General features: G+C 36.3%; 1 protein-coding gene across 2 annotated transcripts in view; it reads left to right on the top strand.

Moving 5' to 3' along the window:
• LOC127430329 (glucose 1,6-bisphosphate synthase-like) overlaps positions 1-20,548 on the top strand; it is a 39,108-nt gene extending 18,560 nt beyond the window's left edge. For both annotated transcript variants that reach the window (XM_051680062.1, XM_051680063.1), the window contains 11 exons: positions 3,512-3,596; positions 5,996-6,079; positions 7,590-7,783; positions 8,657-8,846; positions 10,388-10,485; positions 10,652-10,832; positions 12,416-12,509; positions 13,403-13,532; positions 14,798-14,987; positions 15,098-15,231; positions 18,275-20,548. In XM_051680062.1, the coding sequence (XP_051536022.1) occupies positions 3,512-3,596; positions 5,996-6,079; positions 7,590-7,783; positions 8,657-8,846; positions 10,388-10,485; positions 10,652-10,832; positions 12,416-12,509; positions 13,403-13,532; positions 14,798-14,987; positions 15,098-15,231; positions 18,275-18,377 (1,483 nt within the window). In that variant the 3' untranslated portion in view covers positions 18,378-20,548. The remainder of the gene's footprint in view (positions 1-3,511; positions 3,597-5,995; positions 6,080-7,589; positions 7,784-8,656; positions 8,847-10,387; positions 10,486-10,651; positions 10,833-12,415; positions 12,510-13,402; positions 13,533-14,797; positions 14,988-15,097; positions 15,232-18,274) is intronic.
• The last annotated feature ends 412 nt before the right edge of the window (positions 20,549-20,960 follow it).

Raw genomic sequence — 20,960 nt, 5'->3', positions numbered from 1 at the left:
ACTCCTATAACTCTAAGATAAAAACAGCCTACTAACAATTTATGCCTGAAGTATTTCAATGTTTTAAACATTGTTTTTAACTGGCAAAATATAAGTGGTGGTTCCCTCCAGTGCTTAATCGAAGTGGGTGGGACAGTACGCTCCAGTATGCCGAATAAGTGTCTTGGTCTCACAGTGAAATCAGAAACAGTAGTATGATTTTTCTTTTGCTGAAATTGGTGTGTGCTTATCAAAATGCGAAATGCTGACTCCAGTAGCCAAAGTGGTAAGTGGTGTTGGGCAAATGTGTGCTCCATTTTCTGGGTAAAATGTCCACAGAGGGGTGCCAAAAGAGAGTTGTTTTCAGCTGTACAGGCTGTAATACAGTAAAGACAAATGTATATTTAATAAACTGTACCCCTAACCCAAACCCCAAACTTAAACCTAACCATCAGTGGAGTAAATTATGCGAATGCGAATACTTCCTGGTTTTAACCCAGGATCCGAAACCAGATCTTCTACTCTGCTGATGCAATGGCTTCCGGTGACACCACAGAGGAAGGTAAACACGCTGGAGCTGATGCAAAGATGTCCGATCTATGATGGGAGATGGCGCTTGTTGGTAATTTGGCATTATATGGCTGATCCTAGTGTACCGGAACTCTCGTATACTACAGGTGCATCTCAATAAATTAGAATGTCGAGGAAAAGTTCATTTATTTCAGTAATTCAACTCAAATTGTGAAACTCGTGCATTAAATAAATTCAGTGCACACAGACTGAAGTAGTTTAAGTCTTTGGTTCTTTTAATTGTGATGATTTTGGCTCACATTTAACAAAAACCCACCAATTCACTATCTCAAAAAATTAAAATACATCATAAGACCAATAAAAAAAAAAAAGATTTTTGTGAATTGTTGGCCTTCTGGAAAGTATGTTCATTTACTGTATATGTACTCAATACTTGGTAGGGGCTCCTTTTGCTTTAATTACTGCCTCAATTTGGCGTGGCATGGAGGTGATCAGTTTGTGGCACTGCTGAGGTGGTATGGAAGCCCAGGTTTCTTTGACAGTGGCCTTCAGCTCATCTGCATTTTTTGGTCTCTTGTTTCTCATTTTCCTCTTGACAATACCCCATAGATTCTCCATGGGGTTCAGGTCTGGTGAGTTTGCTGGCCAGTCAAGCACACCAACACCATGGTCATTTAACCAACTTTTGGTGCTTTTGGCAGTGTGGGCAGGTGCCAAATCCTGCTGGAAAATGAAATCAGCATCTTTAAAAAGCTGGTCAGCAGAAGGAAGCATGAAGTGCTCCAAAATTTCTTGTTAAACGGGTACAGTGACTTTGGTTTTCAAAAAACACAATGGACCAACACCAGCAGATGACATTGCACCCCAAATCATCACAGACTGTGGAAACTTAACACTGGACTTCAAGCAACTTGGGCTATGAGCTTCTCCACCCTTCCTCCAGACTCTAGGACCTTGGTTTCCAAATGAAATACAAAACTTGCTCTCATCTGAAAAGAGGACTTTGGACCACTGGGCAACAGTCCAGTTCTTCTTCTCCTTAGCCCACGTAAGACGCCTCTGACGTTGTCTGTGGTTCAGGAGTGGCTTAACAAGAGGAATATGACAACTGTAGCCAAATTCCTTGACATGTCTGTGTGTGGTGGCTCTTGATGCCTTGACCCAGCTTCAGTCCATTCTTTGTGAAGTTCACCCAAATTCTTGAATCGATTTTGCTTGACAATCATAAGGCTGCGGTTCTCTTGGTTGGTTGTGCATCTTTTTCTTCCACACTTTTTCCTTCCACTCAACTTTCTGTTAACATGCTTGGATACAGCACTCTGTGAACAGCCAGCTTCTTTGGCAATGAATGTTTGTGGCTTACCCTCCTTGTGAAGGGTGTCAATGATTGTCTTCTGGACAACTGTCAGATCAGCAGTCTTCCCCATGAATGTGTAGCCTAGTGAACCAAACTGAGAGACCATTTTGAAGGCTCAGGAAACCTTTGCAGGTGTTTTGAGTTGATTAGCTGATTGGCATGTCACCATATTCTAATTTTTTGAGATAGTGAATTGGTGGGTTTTTGTTAAATGTGAGCCAAAATCAACACAATTAAAAGAACCAAAGACTTAAACTACTTCAGTCTGTGTGCATCGAATTTATTTAATACACGAGTTTCACAATTTGAGTTGAATTACTGAAATAAATGAACTTTTCCACGACATTCTAATTTATTGAGATGCACCTGTACATGCCGACTTTGCATGTGATCATGTTGCTGTGAAACATTACAAGATAAGTTAAACATTTGATACACAAGTATTCTCATCAACTACTCTTACACTTGCTAAATAGCAGATATTTTGATGATGTTGTATAACAATAATAAATTCCATATTATATTAGAGCTGTACTGTAAGTGCATTTGGTGCAATTACCACACAGATATTTGCAAGTGTAGCTATTTGCACAGTTTTCCTTAGTAAATCACCTGCAGTACACCCATGATGCACACACACACACACAATTTGATAGATTGCACAAACATATCAGTACCCGTTATTTGGGATCTTAATAAATCAGGGTCTTAGACAGTAATGCCGTGTGTGTGTAGACTGCAGTGCTAGAAGTCAATTTTTTTCCAGTAATATTCACTGCAATATCAATCAGCAAAAGCTGTATGTCTGTTCTGGGATGAGAGAGAAAAGTACAGAAAACATTCTGGCTTCCTGCATGGAACAATAGTGCACATGCTGAGCCTATTCACGATCTGGAGAACGATCTAGTGAACATGTCTAGAGTCAGTAGAACAATAGGGTTATTCCGTGTCAACTCAATCAGAGTTTCCCATTTAAATTGTTTTTGTTTTTTTTTTGTGAAAGAAATGCTTAAATGATGATGACCTAAACCAAAATATTAAATGCCATGGATGAATATTTAGTGAGTAATCCATTATTTTATAGAGGGGTGTAAAAGTGACATTTTTTTTTGCCTATGATCTGGAGCAAAACTACAAGTCTGCTAAGCTTAGTAGAAATATGCCATCATCAGAACTGTGGCGCAGTGGGTTGCACAGATGCTCAGTACGTATAAGAGCTCTTCACTCACTGGGACCCAAGTTTGAGTCCGATCTAGGACATGTCCTGATCCTAAGTGATAGTCTATTAATAGTCGATTTTATTATGTTTTAAAAAATAGCAAGAAGCACGCACATCCCACAAACTAATACAAGTAAATGACTAGAAAAGTATATCTCATGAAAACACCACAATGTCGGCACACTGTTGCTCCCAAACTTGTGACGTCACGCTCGAAATGTCACGTTTGAGAAAAAGGTTTGTTTGGGAGCAACAGTGTGACGACTTGGCAGAATTTTTCTTCTGTTTTCTAATGTTTGTGTAGTGTTGCAATAGCATAAAATAAAAGCTCTTTATCCATTTTTCATTTTATTTTATTTTTTTTATTTGAAATCTTGCAGCAGTGTAACCAACCTTATTTTATTTCCCCTTTGCTTTATCTGCAGACTTGCAAGGTTGACTGCAGCTGTTTTTCTTTGTAAAGATATCCCTTGTTATCTGTTCTCTACATATGTGCCTACCCCATTTGTGGTAAGACAATGTTATTTATAGATGTCTATAAACATTATGTCTGGGATAATATACAGTTAGCCCCTCATTATTGCAAAATAAACCTCAGCAGGATGATCTGGACCCCACAAATGAAGCGAAGGGGTCTTGAATCATCCCTGAAGGGGTTTGTTTGCAATTATGACTGGCAAACTGTACATTGTTCTGCTTAATATGAGGTTATTAACAAATAAATAAGTAAATACATGAACATTAAATATTCATCGAGTTGTTTTATTTTTTACTTGTAGATCTTAAAGGACTGTTCCGGGTTCAATACAAGTTAAGGTCAATCGACAGCATTTGTTGCATAATATTGATTACCACAACTCATTCTTCCTTTACAAAAAAAAGAAGCAAAAATCGAGGTTACAGTGAGGCACTTACAATGGAAGTGAATTGGGGCACATTTTTTAACGTTAAAATGCCGCAATTCAAAAGCCACAAGTCATAAAGAATATGCGTGTAAACATGATTTTAGTGTGATAAAATCGCTTACTAACCTTTTCTGTGTAAAATTCGAGCCAATTTTACAACTTCATTACCATTACGATGTAAAGTCAACAAACTCTAAGACGACTGTAAATGACAATTTAAACGATTTTACAGCTCAAATAATACACAAGTTTTAACAGAAGAATTAATGCAAGTGCTTTTATAAAATTATAAGCTTCACATTTCTGTGTTTAAACCCTTCAAAAATTGGCCCTATTCACTTCCATTGTAAGTGCCTCACTGTAACCTCGATTTCGGCTATTTTTTTTTAAAGAAAAGGAGGAACGAGTCAAAATTAATAATCAACATTATGCCACAAATGCTGTCGATTGAGCATAACTTGTATTGAACCCAGAAAATTCCTTTAAATCTTCACCTAAAAATAGTTTAGGTGCTCCTATCCATCTTATATTTATGGAAATGTTTATATATTTCCATCTTCCTAAAGTTTTATGCAAAAGTTTTAAACTTAATACTTAAGTTCCAATGCCATTTTTACTACATTTGTCTGGCTTGAGAGAGACTGTGGAGTGAAAGAGACCCGAAGCACCAATATGTAAAAAAATCAGTTTCCTGGGACAATGGTCAATTAGACAGTTAGAGGTCAATATACATAAAATATTTGACTGCTAAATGCCATGATTGACCAATCAGAATTAACCCTCTATGGCATGAATTTTTATTTTGGAGGGAAAAAATGATTTCACCCCATTTTTTTGGGAGCTTGGGGGACCCTGATAATATATCCATCATAAAATGTGTCCGTCCAATCCCCCCCAACCAGATATTGGTTTGTTGCCTCAGGGCAACAATGTGCTACGAGGGTACTGAAACACCAAGGATTTCTATAGTACATATGATAAGTGGAATAAGGAAAACAAGCAATGTATGCATTAGAAAAACTTTTATTTTGACAAACATCAACCACAAATGGTTCCAACCAATCACAAACATCAAACAATCAAATAAACAAATCCCTACTAATTACAACTAACACCTCATGTATAAATGTTTCTCACATTTCATATAAACATATAGACCAACATCCAAATGACTCTCGTGTGTGTGTGTGTGTGTGTGTGTGTGTGTGTGTGTGTGTTGCATAGGCCTTCAGCGATGTATGACTTGATGGTATACAGCTTCATATGTTCCTTCTTTCTCATGCCAGTGCCTTCACAATCTCTTCCGTAGAGCAGCCAGGTGATATGGTCCTAATTATGCATCCGAGCACATCTCCACACTTTAGCATGATATTGCCTGAACAAAAGTGGTCTAACTGCACAGTTGCCCTGAGGCAACAAACCAAAAACACAGTTTTAGTATATAAATAAAAACAAAATAAATCTTTAAACAATCAAACATACTTCTTTACATGCTCATGCATATATAAAGTTATTTCAATTTAAACATGTTAAAAAGTAATATTTATCTTACCAGTTGGAGGCACTGTGTCCCATGCGGCTTTTCTTCCTGAAAGGACTGCTCCAACCCCAGACAAAAGGCCAGACCCACTTCAGCCCCTCATTTCATTGAACACAGACATGTCAGGTGATATTATATATTTTCTTTTTATAAAAAAAAATTAAAGGGGCGGTGTGAGGTCCAAAAAGGTAGTTTGTTGCCTGAGGGCAACACTATGCCATAGAGGGTTAAGTATACCAGGCAGTCGTGTATGTAGAAAATATAAAATAGTTATCTATACTATAACTTTAGTTATTGCCTTCCATGTGCATTTAAATTACAGTAGAAGAACTAAAACACCCTAACGTTATTTTGTCTGGCTTGGGAATGTTACATAAAGTGATGATGAGAAGCTATAATAATAAAGAAAGTCATTAGAGTTAGATGTTATCTTGAACCTTGTGAATTGTCCTGTGGTCCTTAAGCCGTACGCTGTGATGAAGTATGGAGCTGCAGCTGGAGTCATGATCACTGCTTCTCATAACAGAAAAGAGGACAATGGATATAAGGTGAGCTTTTTCTCCTCCAGATTTGTTGTGAACCAGTTAATAGTTAAGTGTTGAAGGCCAAATCAGTCATGCTGATATTTAGTACAACAGCACTCTTGCTTATGTAATATTGCTTTTATACAACAGTCCTGTAAGCAAGTTAATATTGAGTAACTTAGATTTTAGACACAATATGGCCTGTTGTTTTGACAGTTTTTGCGCCGCTAACAAGATGAGTTCCAAAATAAGCCAAAAGCAGGATCATTCGTTGCATGTCACTGAGAAACGCACTGACCAACAGCCTGTCTGGAATACCACAAACGCAGACAAAAAGAGTAATACAAACAGCAAAGTGGCACAGTGTTGTTATACTAAATATCAGCACTCTTGGAATGCCGCTTATCCAATCCGATTAGATATGATAAGCGATAATTGAGAGCAGTATTTTGTGTATTTTTGTATGTATTTGTCTATTTTAGAAGTCCCTCGCATCTGCAAACCAAACTAATTCTTCATTGTCATTACGCATCCTGTTCTATTTATTTATGAGCTTTACGGGAAGGCAAGAAGTGGGACGAAATGTCTACCCAATTGGAGACATGTAGTGTGGGGCAATTATCCATGAAACCCACTGGATTTTCATAGAGTGGATCTGTTTACTTGAATACACACTGATAGTGTTGCACAAACGCCCATGTAGTGTAGATTAATTTGACTAGCATAGGCCACAATTTGATCCACTTCTCAGTGTCCATTGGGTCACATAATCCCACTTGCACTTGTGACAGCACTGCAGTGTTGATGCTTTTTTTCTTTTCTTTTTTTCTAAATCTGATAATATCTTGGTGTCAAAAATGTCACCAACCCCTGGTTTAAGGTAGTTTGTTATTGTACATTGAGCACGTCCTTAAATACAAAATCTTTTGAAATTGGTACTGTCCTTAAAGGGATAGTTCACCCAAATATGAAAATTCTCTCAATTTCTCGCCTTCATGCCATCCCAGATGTGTATGACTTTCTTTCCTTTGCTGAACACAAAGATTTTTAGAAGGATATCTCAGCTCTGTTGGTCCATTCAATGCAAGTGAATGGTGTCCAGAACTTTGAAGCTCCAAAAGCACAAAGACAGCATAAAAGTAATCCATACAATTCCAGTGGTTTAATAACTTTCATCTGAACCGATATGATAGGTGTGTGTGAGAATCAGATCAATATTTAGGTCATTTTTTAAGATAAACTCTCCTCCTTGCCCAGTAGGTGGCGGTATGCACAAATAATATGAATAGATAAAAACAATAGAAGAAGAATGTGAAAGTGGAGATTTATAGTAAAAAAAGTACTTAAATATTGATTTGTTTCTTACCCACACCAATCATATAGTTTCTGAAGATTTGAAATAAACCACTGGAGTCGTGAGAGAATTTTCATTTTTGGGTGAACAGTCCCTTTAACTGGGTATACCTCAGATGGTATTTTTAAAAAGGAAAGTTTGAGTGTCCAAATGTCTGAATCAACCTTGATTTTTCTGTAGGTTTACTGGCACAATGGAGCGCAGATCTCCTCGCCACATGATAAGGAGATCTTGTGTTGCATTGAGGAGAGTACTGAGCCCTGGGTTGAGTCCTGGAATGAGGACCTAGTTGAGAGCAGCCCACTAAGGAAAGACCCTCTAGAGGATGTCTGCCGCTGGTACATGGAAGAGCTAAGCACTGTCTGCTTCCACAGGTGCTATATCTCACCTACAACAGTGCTGTTTGTCTTTTACAGCTGCATATAAGTTTTTTTGATTTTCTCTCCAATTTGGAATGCCCAATTCCCAATGCACTCTTAGTCCTTGTGGTGGCGTAGTGACTCGCCTCAATCCGGGTGGCGGAGGACGAACTTCAGTTGCCTCCAAGTCTGAGACGTCAATCCGCGCATTTTGTCACGTGGCTTGTTGAGCACGTTACTGCAGAGACGTAGCGCATGTGGAGGCCCACGCTATTCTTCGCAGCATCCATGCACAACTCCCCACGCACCTCACCAAGAGCGAGAACCACACATTATAGCGACCACGAGGAGGTTACCCCATGTGACTGTACCCACCCCCCATATAAGGGTGTTTTAAAACCTGTTGATGCTCATTGACTCCACCCATGGGCCTGACTTTACTTTGCTTAAATGAGTTCACATTTACTATATAGTGTGCTGTTCAAAATTGTTCATTTGTCAACATTATTAACTTTTTTTGACTAGACTATATAGTAAATGTGAACTAATTTAAGCAAAGTGACATCAGTTGGGGGGGGTCATGCACATCAACAGGTTAAGTTTTTTTAAATAATTACTAATTGGGGTTCACTACCAGTTTCCACAGCAATACTCTGTACTTATGTATGTCTTGATAACGAGTAATGACACTGACTTAAAAAAACAACAACAACAACCTTTCATTTAAATAAACGATGATCTATAATGCTTAGGACATTTCTGATTGACTAAATGGAACTGTATTAATTTTTTATTATTTGTTGTAACATGTCGAGGGTAGTTAGAATTTGATCAGAAATGTCTTTTTAAAGAAGTTCTTCCACAAGTCTCAAGTTTTTCTCATTGCAGAGAACTTAATGCAAAGTCTCCGCTGAAGTTTGTCCATTCATCTTTCCATGGTGTTGGTCACAACTATGTCCAGAGAGCTTTTCAGCAATTTGGCTTCCCACCTCCTATCCCTGTTCCAGAGCAGAAAGATCCTGATCCAGATTTTTCCACTGTCAGTTGTCCTAATCCAGAGGAAGGACAATCAGTCTTGGTAAGATAACTTACACAGAAAACCTCACAGGATTTTAATGTTTACATCACTTTGAATTTCAAAAAATTATTATATTAATAATAATAATAATATATAATGTCTATATATATATATATATATATATATATATATATATATATATATATATATATATATATAGTGTGTATTAACATAGGTAATTACTGAGTAATACTAATGGACTACATGTAGACGTACAATATGGACAAAAAAAGTGTTACAAAAATTATTATACAATTAAAAAAAAAAAATTAAAAAAAATATTTATTTGGGGCCATCAGTTTAGAAGCAAAAAGGTCTTTTTGTAGGCTAAGTGGGCAATTTAAGAAGTTCACTGTCACTAAACATGGCTGACCCTTAAATATGGCACAGTGAAAATAAAATAGAATAATAATAATTATTATTATTATTATTATTATTATAATAATTATTATTATTATTGGACAAATTAATGATTACTGTTAGAGTTAAATGAATAGTTCACTCAAATATAAAAATTATGTTATTATTAACTCCCCTTATGGCGCTCCTAACCTGTATGACCTTCTTTTCTCTGTGGAGAAGAAAATGTGAGTTTTTAAAATGTCTTCTCAGAGTTTAGTTGCCATAATGTAAGAGAATGAGAGAAAAGAAGTAATCCATAAAACTCCAGTGGTTTAATCCATGTCTTCAGAAGCGATATAATAGGTGAGGGTAAGAAACAGATCAAAATTTAAGTACTTTTTTTTTTTTTTTTTTTTTTTTATATACACTAAATCTCCTTTTACTTTCACTTTTACATCTGAAAGTGAAATTTAAAGTGGAGATTTAGAGTAAAAAATATAATTAAATATTTTTCTGTTTCTCACCTACACCTATCATATTGCTTCTGAAGATATGGATTAAAACACTGGAGTCTTCTGGATTACTTTCAGGTTTCCTTTATGTGATTTTTGGAGCTACAAAGGTCTGATCACCATTCACTTGCATTGTATGGACCTACAGAGCTGAGATATTCTTCTAAAATCTTCGTTTGTGTTCCGCTGAAGAAAGAAAGTCATACACCTGGGATGACATGAGGGTGAGTAAATGATAAGAGACTTTCCATTTTTGGGTTAACTAACCATTAAAGTGATCATAAACATATCGGTTTGGAAGACGAGTCGTATTGGATTACTTTTACTGTGGTTTTATCATGTTTTTTTTCTCCTTTTCCGATCTTGTCATACCTTAGTCGCTTTCCACATTAGCAAATAAACCCTGTGAAGACTTAAAAAAAAAAAAATCACCTTTTATGTTCTATGGAAGAAAGTAAGTCATATAGGTTTGAAGTGACATTAAGGTGAGTAAATAATGACAGAATTTAAAATTTTTGGGTGAACAATTAATTTAACATCAAAGTATTCAAGAATTGAGAGCTGCTGTAATAAGTACTTGCTAGCACAAATACCACTCAGATGTATCTTTCACCAGCTGTAGTTTTTAAAGAATACACTGTGGAGTACTTTTAGTGATATCATGGTGTTGCAATATCTGTCTTCTAGAAATTGTCCCTTCATTTAGCTGAGAGAGAAGGGGCCCGCATTGTGGTGGCCACAGACCCTGATGCTGATCGCCTTGCTGTTGCAGAGCAGAATGACAAGTAGATTATCCTGCTCTCTTCTACTTGGACTTTGCATTGGATTATTATGTACATTGTGGCAGCATTCAGATTTTGCTGTAACATATAGCAGTGTCTGTCATAATTAACAGTATTTGTTTAAAGTGTTTAGTGTCTTGTATTTAGTGTCCACTGTTTTTATTGGCAGTTGCGGTTGGAAAGTGTTCACGGGAAATGAGTTAGCTGCATTGCTTGGTTGGTGGATGTTATTTAACTGGAAGGAAGCACACCCAGACCCAGCAGACACTGAGAGAGTATACATGCTGGCCACCACTGTTTCATCCAAAATACTTGAGGCTTTTGCACGCATAGAGGGTTTCCATTTTGAGGTTAGTACAAGTTGAACGAAGACTGAAATTATCTGTGTTTATTAATTCATAAAGCTACACTATGTAAGATTTTTGTTAGAAATGAACAACATTTCATTAATGAGCGAGTACACCAACAACCGTCTTCCAAACCATGCTTTTGCCTCACCCCAATTCACTATGGTAAGTCTACAATAGGGAATTTTATTTAGAGCTGTTGGGACAGACTTGGCATGAAATACGTCATTCGTCCTTGCGTGTTTACATCATGTCCATAAACTCAGAAAAAAGGTCCGGCTGTGGCGCATCTCACACGAGTGTCAAGAGAAGCAGGAAGCGAGTGCAACACCTGTTCAGTGGCATGAAAACACTCTCCTCGTGGATTTTTTTTGGTGAAGTTGTTTACCTGCTGTAATGCGTGGGTATGTTTTCTGGTGGTAGGGTTGTTATGATTTAATTAATCAAATGTATACCGATCGCAATGTGTTTATAAGTTTCGTTTTTTCCGGTGAAGTTTCTGTTACTTGTTTACTAATATTCATGATTTCTGAGTATTGCTGCGATATTCCGATATTTTCGATATTCCCAAAGTGTGTGCTGCAGTTTTCTTAGGCTTTTTTTTTTTTTTTTACCTTGTCACAGAATTGCACAAGTTGAAAGATTATTTATTTATTTATTGCCTGACGAAGATCTAATGTTCTAAACGTTGCAAGCAAGTGTAAGCCAATAAAGTATTTTTGGAGCAATAAATCAGTGTACAGACACTTGCTAGTGTTTTCCTTTAAACAGATCCCCATGAATGTATGCTTATCTCAAGTTGTTTATAAAGTACGGATTTCATAGCACAGTAATGGACTGTATATTCATTTGTTTAGCGTGTAACCATCTCTCTGTTGTAACTTTACTTCCAGATAAGCGATTAAACATGTTTTTTATTGTAATTGTGATATTACATATTTCTGTGAATTATTTTTATGTTCAGTAGAGCATATCATCATTATTAAATCCTCGTTTTGTGTTTTATATTAGTGTTATTGTTTGCAGTGCATAGACCTACTATTGTAGTATTACGGTTCACTCACATTTTTCACTGAGACTAGATTGTAATATAAAAATACAGTGTCTTCAATTGAACTCATATCAGCCATTTCACAAGTTTCACCTCTTAAATTGATATGTGTAGTACAATAAAAACCCTAATGTGCATTGTGTAGTGGATAAAACACTAATAGTCATATTAAAAATATAATTAAGAGTGTTGTTTATCTTCCTCAAAGTAATATATCGGTTATAAATGTTTAAGCGAATAACATATCAATATGAAAATAGCTTGTCATGACTCCGAGTCCTCGCTCAAACCCTGAGATTCATCTGCCACAAGAGCATTGCCGAATCACAACTGACGTAAAGTGTTCCTCCGCAAGTAACTTGCAGTTTTATGCTTCAACCTCTAGAAGGCCAAAAGTTACATAGTGTAGCTTTAAAAATAGACTGTGTCTAAATAGATCAATGCATAGATTTTACATGATGAGCATTGGTTTTCTATTTTGTTTATTAATTTTACTCGCTGACTTTTGTATTTTTGTTTCTTTCCTTTATCTCAGGAAACATTGCCAGGCTTCAAGTGGATTGGAAATAGAATCCATGAGTTAACAAAAACAGGAAAGGAGGTCATTTTTTCCTTTGAAGAATCCATTGGTAGGTATAGTTATAAATCCAGACATTAGGGATGGGTCACTATCATTGTATAGTCGTGCAACAACTGACAAGTTGATTAGTGTGGTTTAATAGTACATTTATCTAGATTATCACTATTATTTATCTTTAATATTTTTAGTGGCAATGCTTTTAAGAGGTTGGATTTTAAGACTTTTCCTGCTGTTTTTTTTATTTATTTTTTTTATTCTATGAATGTTGCATTTTGAAGATAAGTCATGTTAAAAATAGTTATAACTTATTAAAAAAAAGCTTATAAAAATGCATCTGGAGTGCCCTGCATTTTGTTACATTGTTGCAATCTGTCCTGCTGTTTTGAATGCAACCTACATGAACACCCCCTAAATAATGTGCCCGATTGGAGTGTGGTAGACATGTCGTTCAGATAACCCACTGACTATTTAATTTAGAATTCTTTTTGTTTTGCACGTCCCTTCCAGACACACAAAGTCCATTTCATTCTTTTGACATGGCAGCAGGTTGTAATATTTATTTTGTAAAACTATATTAAAGGGAAAGTACACCTACAGTGAAAATTTGTGTCAATATTTACTGACCACCTTCTTGTTCTAAACCCTTAAGGCTTTCTTCTGTGGAAGACAAAAGGAGATGTAAAGCATAATGTTAGCCTCAGTCATCATTCACTTTTATTGTATGAAGATGCAATGAAAGTGAATGGTGACTGAAGCAAACATTTCACAACTCTATTTGTGTTCCACAGAAGAATGCAAGTTATGCACATTTTGAACACCGTGAGTAAACAATGACAAAATTGAAATTTTTGTGTGAACTATGCCTAATAAAAAGCATATATCTCCGTCAAGGGTCAGTTAAGTATTACCTACTCCTTTATTTTGGCTTTCTCTTTTATTCAGGCTTTCTGTGTGGAAACATGGTTCTTGATAAGGATGGAGTCAGTACAGCAGTGGTTGTGGCTGAGATGGCTGCTTATCTACACACCAAAAACCTTTCCTTGACCCAACAACTATGTAACATCTATGAAATGTGAGCACCAATCTAATGTAATATTTCCTCCCTCTGCTATTTTTTTTTTGTTTTAAGGCCAGTTCACACCAAATCTGTGACAAATTTGCGAGACGGGCTGCCGACAAAAGCTCTATTCACATCAAGGCCGAAACTAATACAAAGAAAAGCAATTTCAAACCTGTACAGTATGTGGTGCTATTCTGATTTACCGCATGGATGTTTTAGCATTCAGCTTTCAGTGCACAAGATTAATATATTTAATGCTGTTTTGGCATTAGGTTCATTATATTCTTTCCTTGTTTTTGATGCATTTTGAGTGAGATAAGTAAAGAGCACTGTTGCATTAGTCCACGTCTCATGTCTTTATATGTGCATATGTATTTTGCTATGAGTATATTCTAAATGAACTCCTGAACCCAGCTCTTTTATTTTTAAAGCCTGGATAATATAACACAAGGTACAGCGATATACATGCACATGGAATAATGTCCATTAAGTAAAACAGGTATAGTATAAATTATGATGCATCAGAACATTAAAAATATACATTATATAAAATAATACACGGTTCAGTGTATTTTCTTTATTTAATTATTGCATATTTGTATTGAATCCAGGGTTTCTTTGCATGACGAGCAAAAGAGCACCGTTACAGGAATACTTGTGTTATATTATACTGGCATTTAAAAAAGTAGTGTGGTTCGGCAATTTGTTTGTCTTCACTCATCACACATGGTCATCACACATGGTGATACTATGGTTACTGTTGTAAAACCATGGTTAATTTTTTGGCAGGTTAAGTTTAGTGGTAGATGTTTGTGTAGGGTGTTTGTGTGACTCTAAATTGAATTGGGTGTGAAAACTCATAAGCAGCTACATGTCCAGTATAGGCGTTTCTAGATCTTTGGCTGGTGATTTGTACAACGCACTGAATTGTGCAACAGCAGCGACTCTGGAAACATGACAAAAAGCTCTTATCTCATTGGTCAGTCTGTTTTCTTCACAGTAGTTCCATAGGAATCCATTGTTTCTATTGAAAAGCTCATTCACAATGAATATTCGCACCAAAAATTCAGGCTTGGTGTGAATAAGCCTTTACTACTTGTGTACCCATTATTGTTTTGTTTTCTTTTGTATTTTTAGTTAAACTAATGAGAATCGATGTTAAAAATGTCAAAGGTTTAAATCAAAATGAAGTCTTAAAGTGCTAAACTGTACCATTGTTTTACCTTTTTTATATTATCTTGATATGCATCTTTTTTCACCCCATTGTTTCACCCCAGATATGGCTATCACATTTCCAGAACCTCCTATGTCATTTGCCATGACCCTCCCACTATCAATAGAATATTTAGCCATCTGCGCAACTTCGGAGGTCAGGGTGTATACCCAGGGTTATGTGGTGGTTACTGCATCACACACATCAGAGATGTGACCACTGGTTATGACAGCAGTCAGCCTGACAAAAAATGTGTATGTGAAATCCGTTTTTAATTTTAAATTTTTTTTATTATTTTTTTATTTAGGTTAATGAAAAACAAAGTTTGACCTACAATAAATTAGATCTTCAATATATTCTACAGGTCCTTCCCCTGTCCAAAAACAGCCAAATGGTCACATTCACATTTCAGAATGGCATTGTTGCTACTCTGAGGACCAGCGGGACTGAGCCAAAGATCAAGTATTACACCGAATTCTGTGCATCACCAGGAGAACGGTTTGTATCTTGTATTATATTAAAAGTAATTGATATGGATGATATTGTTGGGACTAAACAACAATAATATACAGTTGAAGTCAGAAGTTTACATACACCTTGGCCAAATACATTTAAACTCAGTTTTTCACAATTCCTGACATTTAATCTTAGAAAACATTCCCTGTTTTAGGTCAATTAGATCACTATTTTAAGAATCTGAAATGTCATAATAATAGAGAGAATTATTTATTTCAGCTTTTATTTCTTTTGTCACATTCCCAGTGGGTCAGAAGTTTACATACACTTTGTTAGTATTCGGTAGCATTGCCTTTAAATTGTGTAACTTGGGTCAAACATTTTGGGTAGCCTTCCACAAGATTCTCACAATAAGTTGCTGGAATTTTGGCCCATTCCTCTAGACAGAACTGGTGCAGCTGAGTCAGGTTTGTAGGCCTCCTTGCTCGCAAAAGCTTTTTCAGTTTTGCCCACAAATTTTCTGTCAGATTGAGGTCAGGGCTTTGTGATGACCACTCCAGTACCTTGACTTTGTTGTCCTTAAGCCATTTTGCCACAACTTTGGAGGTATGCTTGGGGTCATTGTCCATTTGGAAGACCCATTTGCGACCGAGCTTTAATTTCCTGGCTTATGTCTTGAAATGTTGCTTCAATATGTCCACATAATTTTCCTTCCTCAAGATGCCATCAATTTTGTGAAGTGCACCAGTCCCTCCAGCACCAAAGCACCTCCACAACATGATGCTGCCACCCCCATGCTTCACAGTTGGGATGGTGTTCTTTGGCTTGCAAGCCTCACCCTTTTTTCCTCCAAACAAAATGATGGTCATTATGGCCAAACCGTTCAATTTTTGTTTCATCAGACCAGAGGACATTTCTCCAGAAAGTAAGATCTTTGTCCCCATGTGCACTTGCAAACTGTAGTCTGGCTTTTTTATGGTGGTTTTGGAGCAGTGGCTTCTTCCTTGCTGAGCAGCCTTTCAGGTTATGTCGATATAGGACTCGTTTTACTGTGGATATAGATACTTGTCTACCTGTTTCCTCCAGCATCCTCCAAGGTCCTTTGCTGTTGTTCTGGGATTGATTTGCACTTTTTTCACAAAACTGTGTTCATATCTAGGAGACAGAATGCATCTCCTTCCTGAGCAGTATGATGGCTGCGTGGTCCCATGGTGTTTATACTTGCATACTATTGTTTGTACAGATGAACGTGGTACCTTCAAGCGTTTGCACATTGCTCCCAGTGATGAACCAGACTTGTGGAGGTCCACACGTTTTTTTCTGAGGTCTTGGCTGATTTCTTTGGATTTTTCCATGATGTCAAGCAAAGAGGCACTGAGTTTCAAGGTAGGCCTTAAAATACATCCAGAGGTACACCTCCAACTGACTCCAATTAGCCTATCAGAATCTGATTGGCTAGTTGCCTAAAGCCTTGGCATAATTTTCTGGAATTTTCCAGCTGCTTAAAGGCACAGTTAACTTAGTGTATGTAAACTTCTGACCCACTGGAATTGTGATTATAGTCAATTAAAAGTGAAACAATCTGTCTGTAAACGATTGTTGGAAAATCGCTTGTGTCATGCACAAAGTAGATGTCCTAAACGACTTCTAAAACTATAGTTTGCTTATATGAAATCTGTGAAGTAGTTAAAAAATGTGTTTTAATTACTTCAACCTAAGTGTATGCAAACTTCTGACTTCAACTGTGTGTGTGTGTGTGTATGTATGTGTATATATATATATATATATATATATATATTAGTCTGGCCATTCTTGGTTGACATCTCTCATCAACAAGGCGTTTCCTACCACAGAACTGCCGCTCACTGGATGTTTTTTGTTTTTGGCACCATTCGGAGTAAATTCAAGGGACTGTTGTGCGTGAAAATTCCAGGAGATCAGCAGTTGCAGAAATACTCGAACCAGCACGTCTGGCACCAACAATCTTCCATGCGATTAACTAATCTGCCAATCATGTGGCAACAGTGCAGTGCATAAAACCATGCAGATATGGGTCAGGAGCTTCAGTTAATGTTCACATCAACCATCAGAATGGGGAAAAAATATGATCTCGGTGATTTGGACCGTGGCATGATTGTTGGTGTGAGATGGGCTGGTTTGAGTATTTCTGTAACTGCTGATCTCCTGGGATTTTCACACACAAGTCTCTAGAATTTACTCAGAATGGTGCCAAAAACAAAAAACATCCACTGAGCGGCAGTTCTGTGGATGAAAATGCCTTGTGGATGAAAGAGGTCAACAGAGAATGGCCAGACTGGTTCGAACTGACAAAGTCTACTGTAACTCAGATAACCACTCTGTACAATTGTGGTGAGAAGAATATCATCTCAGAATGCCATTCTCAGATGCGGATTGGCGCTGTTTTGTCAGCATGAGGGGGACCTACACAATATTAGGCAGGTGGTTTTTGTGGCTGATCGGTATATATGCGCTAGATATATCTTATATATACTGGATATAAATAAGCCTAAAATATAGTCCCCCAACAGTTATTTAAGCCACGCTTTAAAATGTATGAATTTATTTGCATTATTTACCAACAAATAAAAAAAGTTGCATTTATTTTAAAGGTTAGCACAAGCACACCTTCTGGTTGGCAAACATTAGCGGAACATGTCCATAGTTAGTGTGCTGAATTACACCTTTGGATACTGTGTAGTGTGTGAACTAAAGGGGAACTGAATTCATCCATCCACTAAAGTTCTGAGAAAATGTTTTAGCGTCTATGTTTGATATTTTTTTGCAATGCAATAATACAATTTTATGACTTAAAGGGGTCATGATATACCTTTTTGTAATATGCCTTTTTGAGGTTCACTTACAGTATTTGCACAAAAAACAGTTTTATATTTGTAAACCATTATAATTTTCCACACTCATACTGACCCTTTGTCAGAAATGGGTGCTGCTTCTCCTTTAAGACCTGACAGTATACGCCCACTTTTATGATTGGCTTTTGGCTCTTGACTTGACTTTTCTTTTAATTCATTTTATTTTATTTCTTAATTTTTTTGTATTTTTGCAGAGATATCTCTAGTCTGGAGGAAGAGTTAAGAAAAGTGACCACTGCTCTAGTCGAAGAGTTTCTAGAACCTGACAAGAACAACCTGATTTGCAGATCAGAATAGCTTTATTTTAGTTCTAGTGGGAAGTTTGTTGTCCTCATGGGCATCTCATTTAAAATCAGCCCCAAAGGCCGGTCAGTAAACTGTCCTGTGAATGTTGTTTTATCACTGTGAAATAATTTAAAGCATAATCACTTTATGGCTTTCAAACCAAGAAAGAAATATTCAAGTAAACATGACCGCTTGTTTTTCATTTTAGTAGTTTATAAATGGCACATTTTGACATGATAATTTTCTTTTAGAACACAACCGAATGTATCTCGATGAGAGAGAATTAATCGCAAGGCTTTCGTTTTATTTCTATTACTTGTTTCAAGAAACCATCTCAGTTTTGCCTTCGTCTTTGAGTTTTCTACATTATCACCTTTATAGTTCTGTTGCTTCAGGGCACTTGATATGGGGTCAGGATTTAAACTGTTCATCTTTCTCATTTGATAAACATTTACTCCACCTAGACCTGTTTTCATAACCTCTGGTTTGTTCGTTATTCTTAAAGAAGATTTACTCATAGAGCTGCAGCTGCTGCTACCGTTACATTAAGAGCATGTGTAGCCTATTTGTGTGGACTCATAAACATGTCCATATTAGATACTGTATAGTGTTGATGTTCAACTCTTTTTTTGTAGTTATATGCAATGATAGGAAGCAAAGCAGAACAGCTCCACTGAAATCACGCTGAGAAAGAGGATGCTGCTGTCTTGAGCTTACTAAGCAGATTTGACTCTTGTGGGTTGAATGCTAGATGTAATCTAAGTGTGTCTGTTATTGTCCTATTCACATTGCCCTTTATTGCCCACTTTAATAGAAGTTAAGTTAAGCCTGATTAAAAGTAGAAATGTCAATAATGAGTTATGAGAGAGAGAGAGAGACCCTTAATTGTACTATACTTATACATAATGATCAGGCAAGATGTTTTACTCTTTAACAGTTTGGTTATTCGAACACCCACACAAAATTATGTTCAAGTTCAAATAAGAAAAACAGTGGTCTGTAATGCTAGTGTTTCACAATTTTGTCATATTTTGTCAAACAAATCATATTCTTTGACAAAGTAACTTTGTTCTTAAAAAACACATTTAAAAGTCCTTAAAACAAGATAAATTAATCTGATAAGACTGCACAAGACTGTATCTTGAATATACGTGTATTTTGCCTTGGTGCACTGTCAAGTGAAAAATCTGCCAGTGCCACACAACAAAAAAAAACACTTATTTAAAAGATTATCTGAAATGAGTCTTACCAAATTAACTTAGGTAAATTCAAGGTAAATTGCTTTGGATGTTTAGATACTTATACTGGAAAACAAGAAAAAAAAAAAAAAAAAAAAAACATTTGTTTCGTTCTAAGTTCTCTTGCACTTATCCTTGTAAAAAGACTAAATGTTAGTTAGCGCTGTCTTTTCTGAAGTAAAGGTTCTTTTTAAAGTGCAATTTAATAACTGCCCTATATATTTATGTTGCCCTATGGCTATGCAGTCAGTCAAAAAGCAATTTCTGACATTTTGTTTTTACCATTGTATTTATACTATATTTATGAATTGAATTTATTCTTTACTCTCATAACATTTATTTGTGCCATTAAATACCCAGACTGCTGTTGTTGTACTGTAACACTGAGTGTGTATTACAAATATCCTTAGTGTGTTGTTTGATTGAAGACAAGGCATATTCTTGATTTTGTGTGTTACTCTGATTATTCAATGATTTGCTTTCCAAAAAAAATGTAATGTAAACTTATTTAGTAGGTTCTTTATGAAATCAGTTTAAGTAAATGCAGCTAAATTAATATTTTGGTTTTCCACACTGGTCAAGATGGTCAAAAAGAGTGTAACTGATATAATTTTTGAGGTGGAAAAAAAGAAAAAGAAAAAAAAAACAGATATATATATAGAGAGAGAGTGAATGAAGAACCATATTTTTTTCTTTTCTGTGTAAGTGTTTCAAGTTTCAAGGCAAATATTTATTTGCAGTGCAGCTGTGATATTCCTTATACTGTATATGATGTATATTGTATGTCAACCCTTATACAAATGAAATGTTGTATTTGTAGCATGTTGCAATTACTTTTTGGGGGAAAGACTTGTATGAACTTTCAATTTTGGGCAGTATTCTAAGCCAAGTAACCTGTGAGCTACAGTGGCAAGTAAAAGTATGAGAACCCTTTGGAGTTACCTGCATTTATGTATAAATTTGTCTTAAAATCTGGTTTGATGTTCAGCTAAGTTACAATAATGAGCAAACACAATCTGTTTAACTAATAACACACAAATTATTGTATTGTTCTTGTACATATTGAATACATAATTTAAACATTCACAGTATAGGTTGGAAAATGTTTGTGAACCCTTAGGCTAATAACGTAAAAGGAAAGGGTTACAAAGTTCTCGAAGAGCTTAGATATTCACCTGTCCACAGTTAGACAAACTGTCTATAAATTGAGATGATTTAGAACTGTGGCTACTCTCCCTAAAAGTGGCCGTCTAGCCAAGATGACTCGAAAGGCACACCGCAGAATGCTCAATGAGGTAAAACGGAACCCTAGAGTGAAAGCTAAAGACTTCAAGGAAACATTAGCCTAGTTTCCATC

The sequence above is a fragment of the Myxocyprinus asiaticus genome, chromosome 39 (assembly GCF_019703515.2).
Source record: "Myxocyprinus asiaticus isolate MX2 ecotype Aquarium Trade chromosome 39, UBuf_Myxa_2, whole genome shotgun sequence".
In the NCBI taxonomy this organism is placed as follows: domain Eukaryota; kingdom Metazoa; phylum Chordata; class Actinopteri; order Cypriniformes; family Catostomidae; genus Myxocyprinus; species Myxocyprinus asiaticus.
The sequence above is the reverse complement of the archived record's forward strand: the minus strand, read 5'-3'. Positions and strand labels throughout refer to the sequence as shown.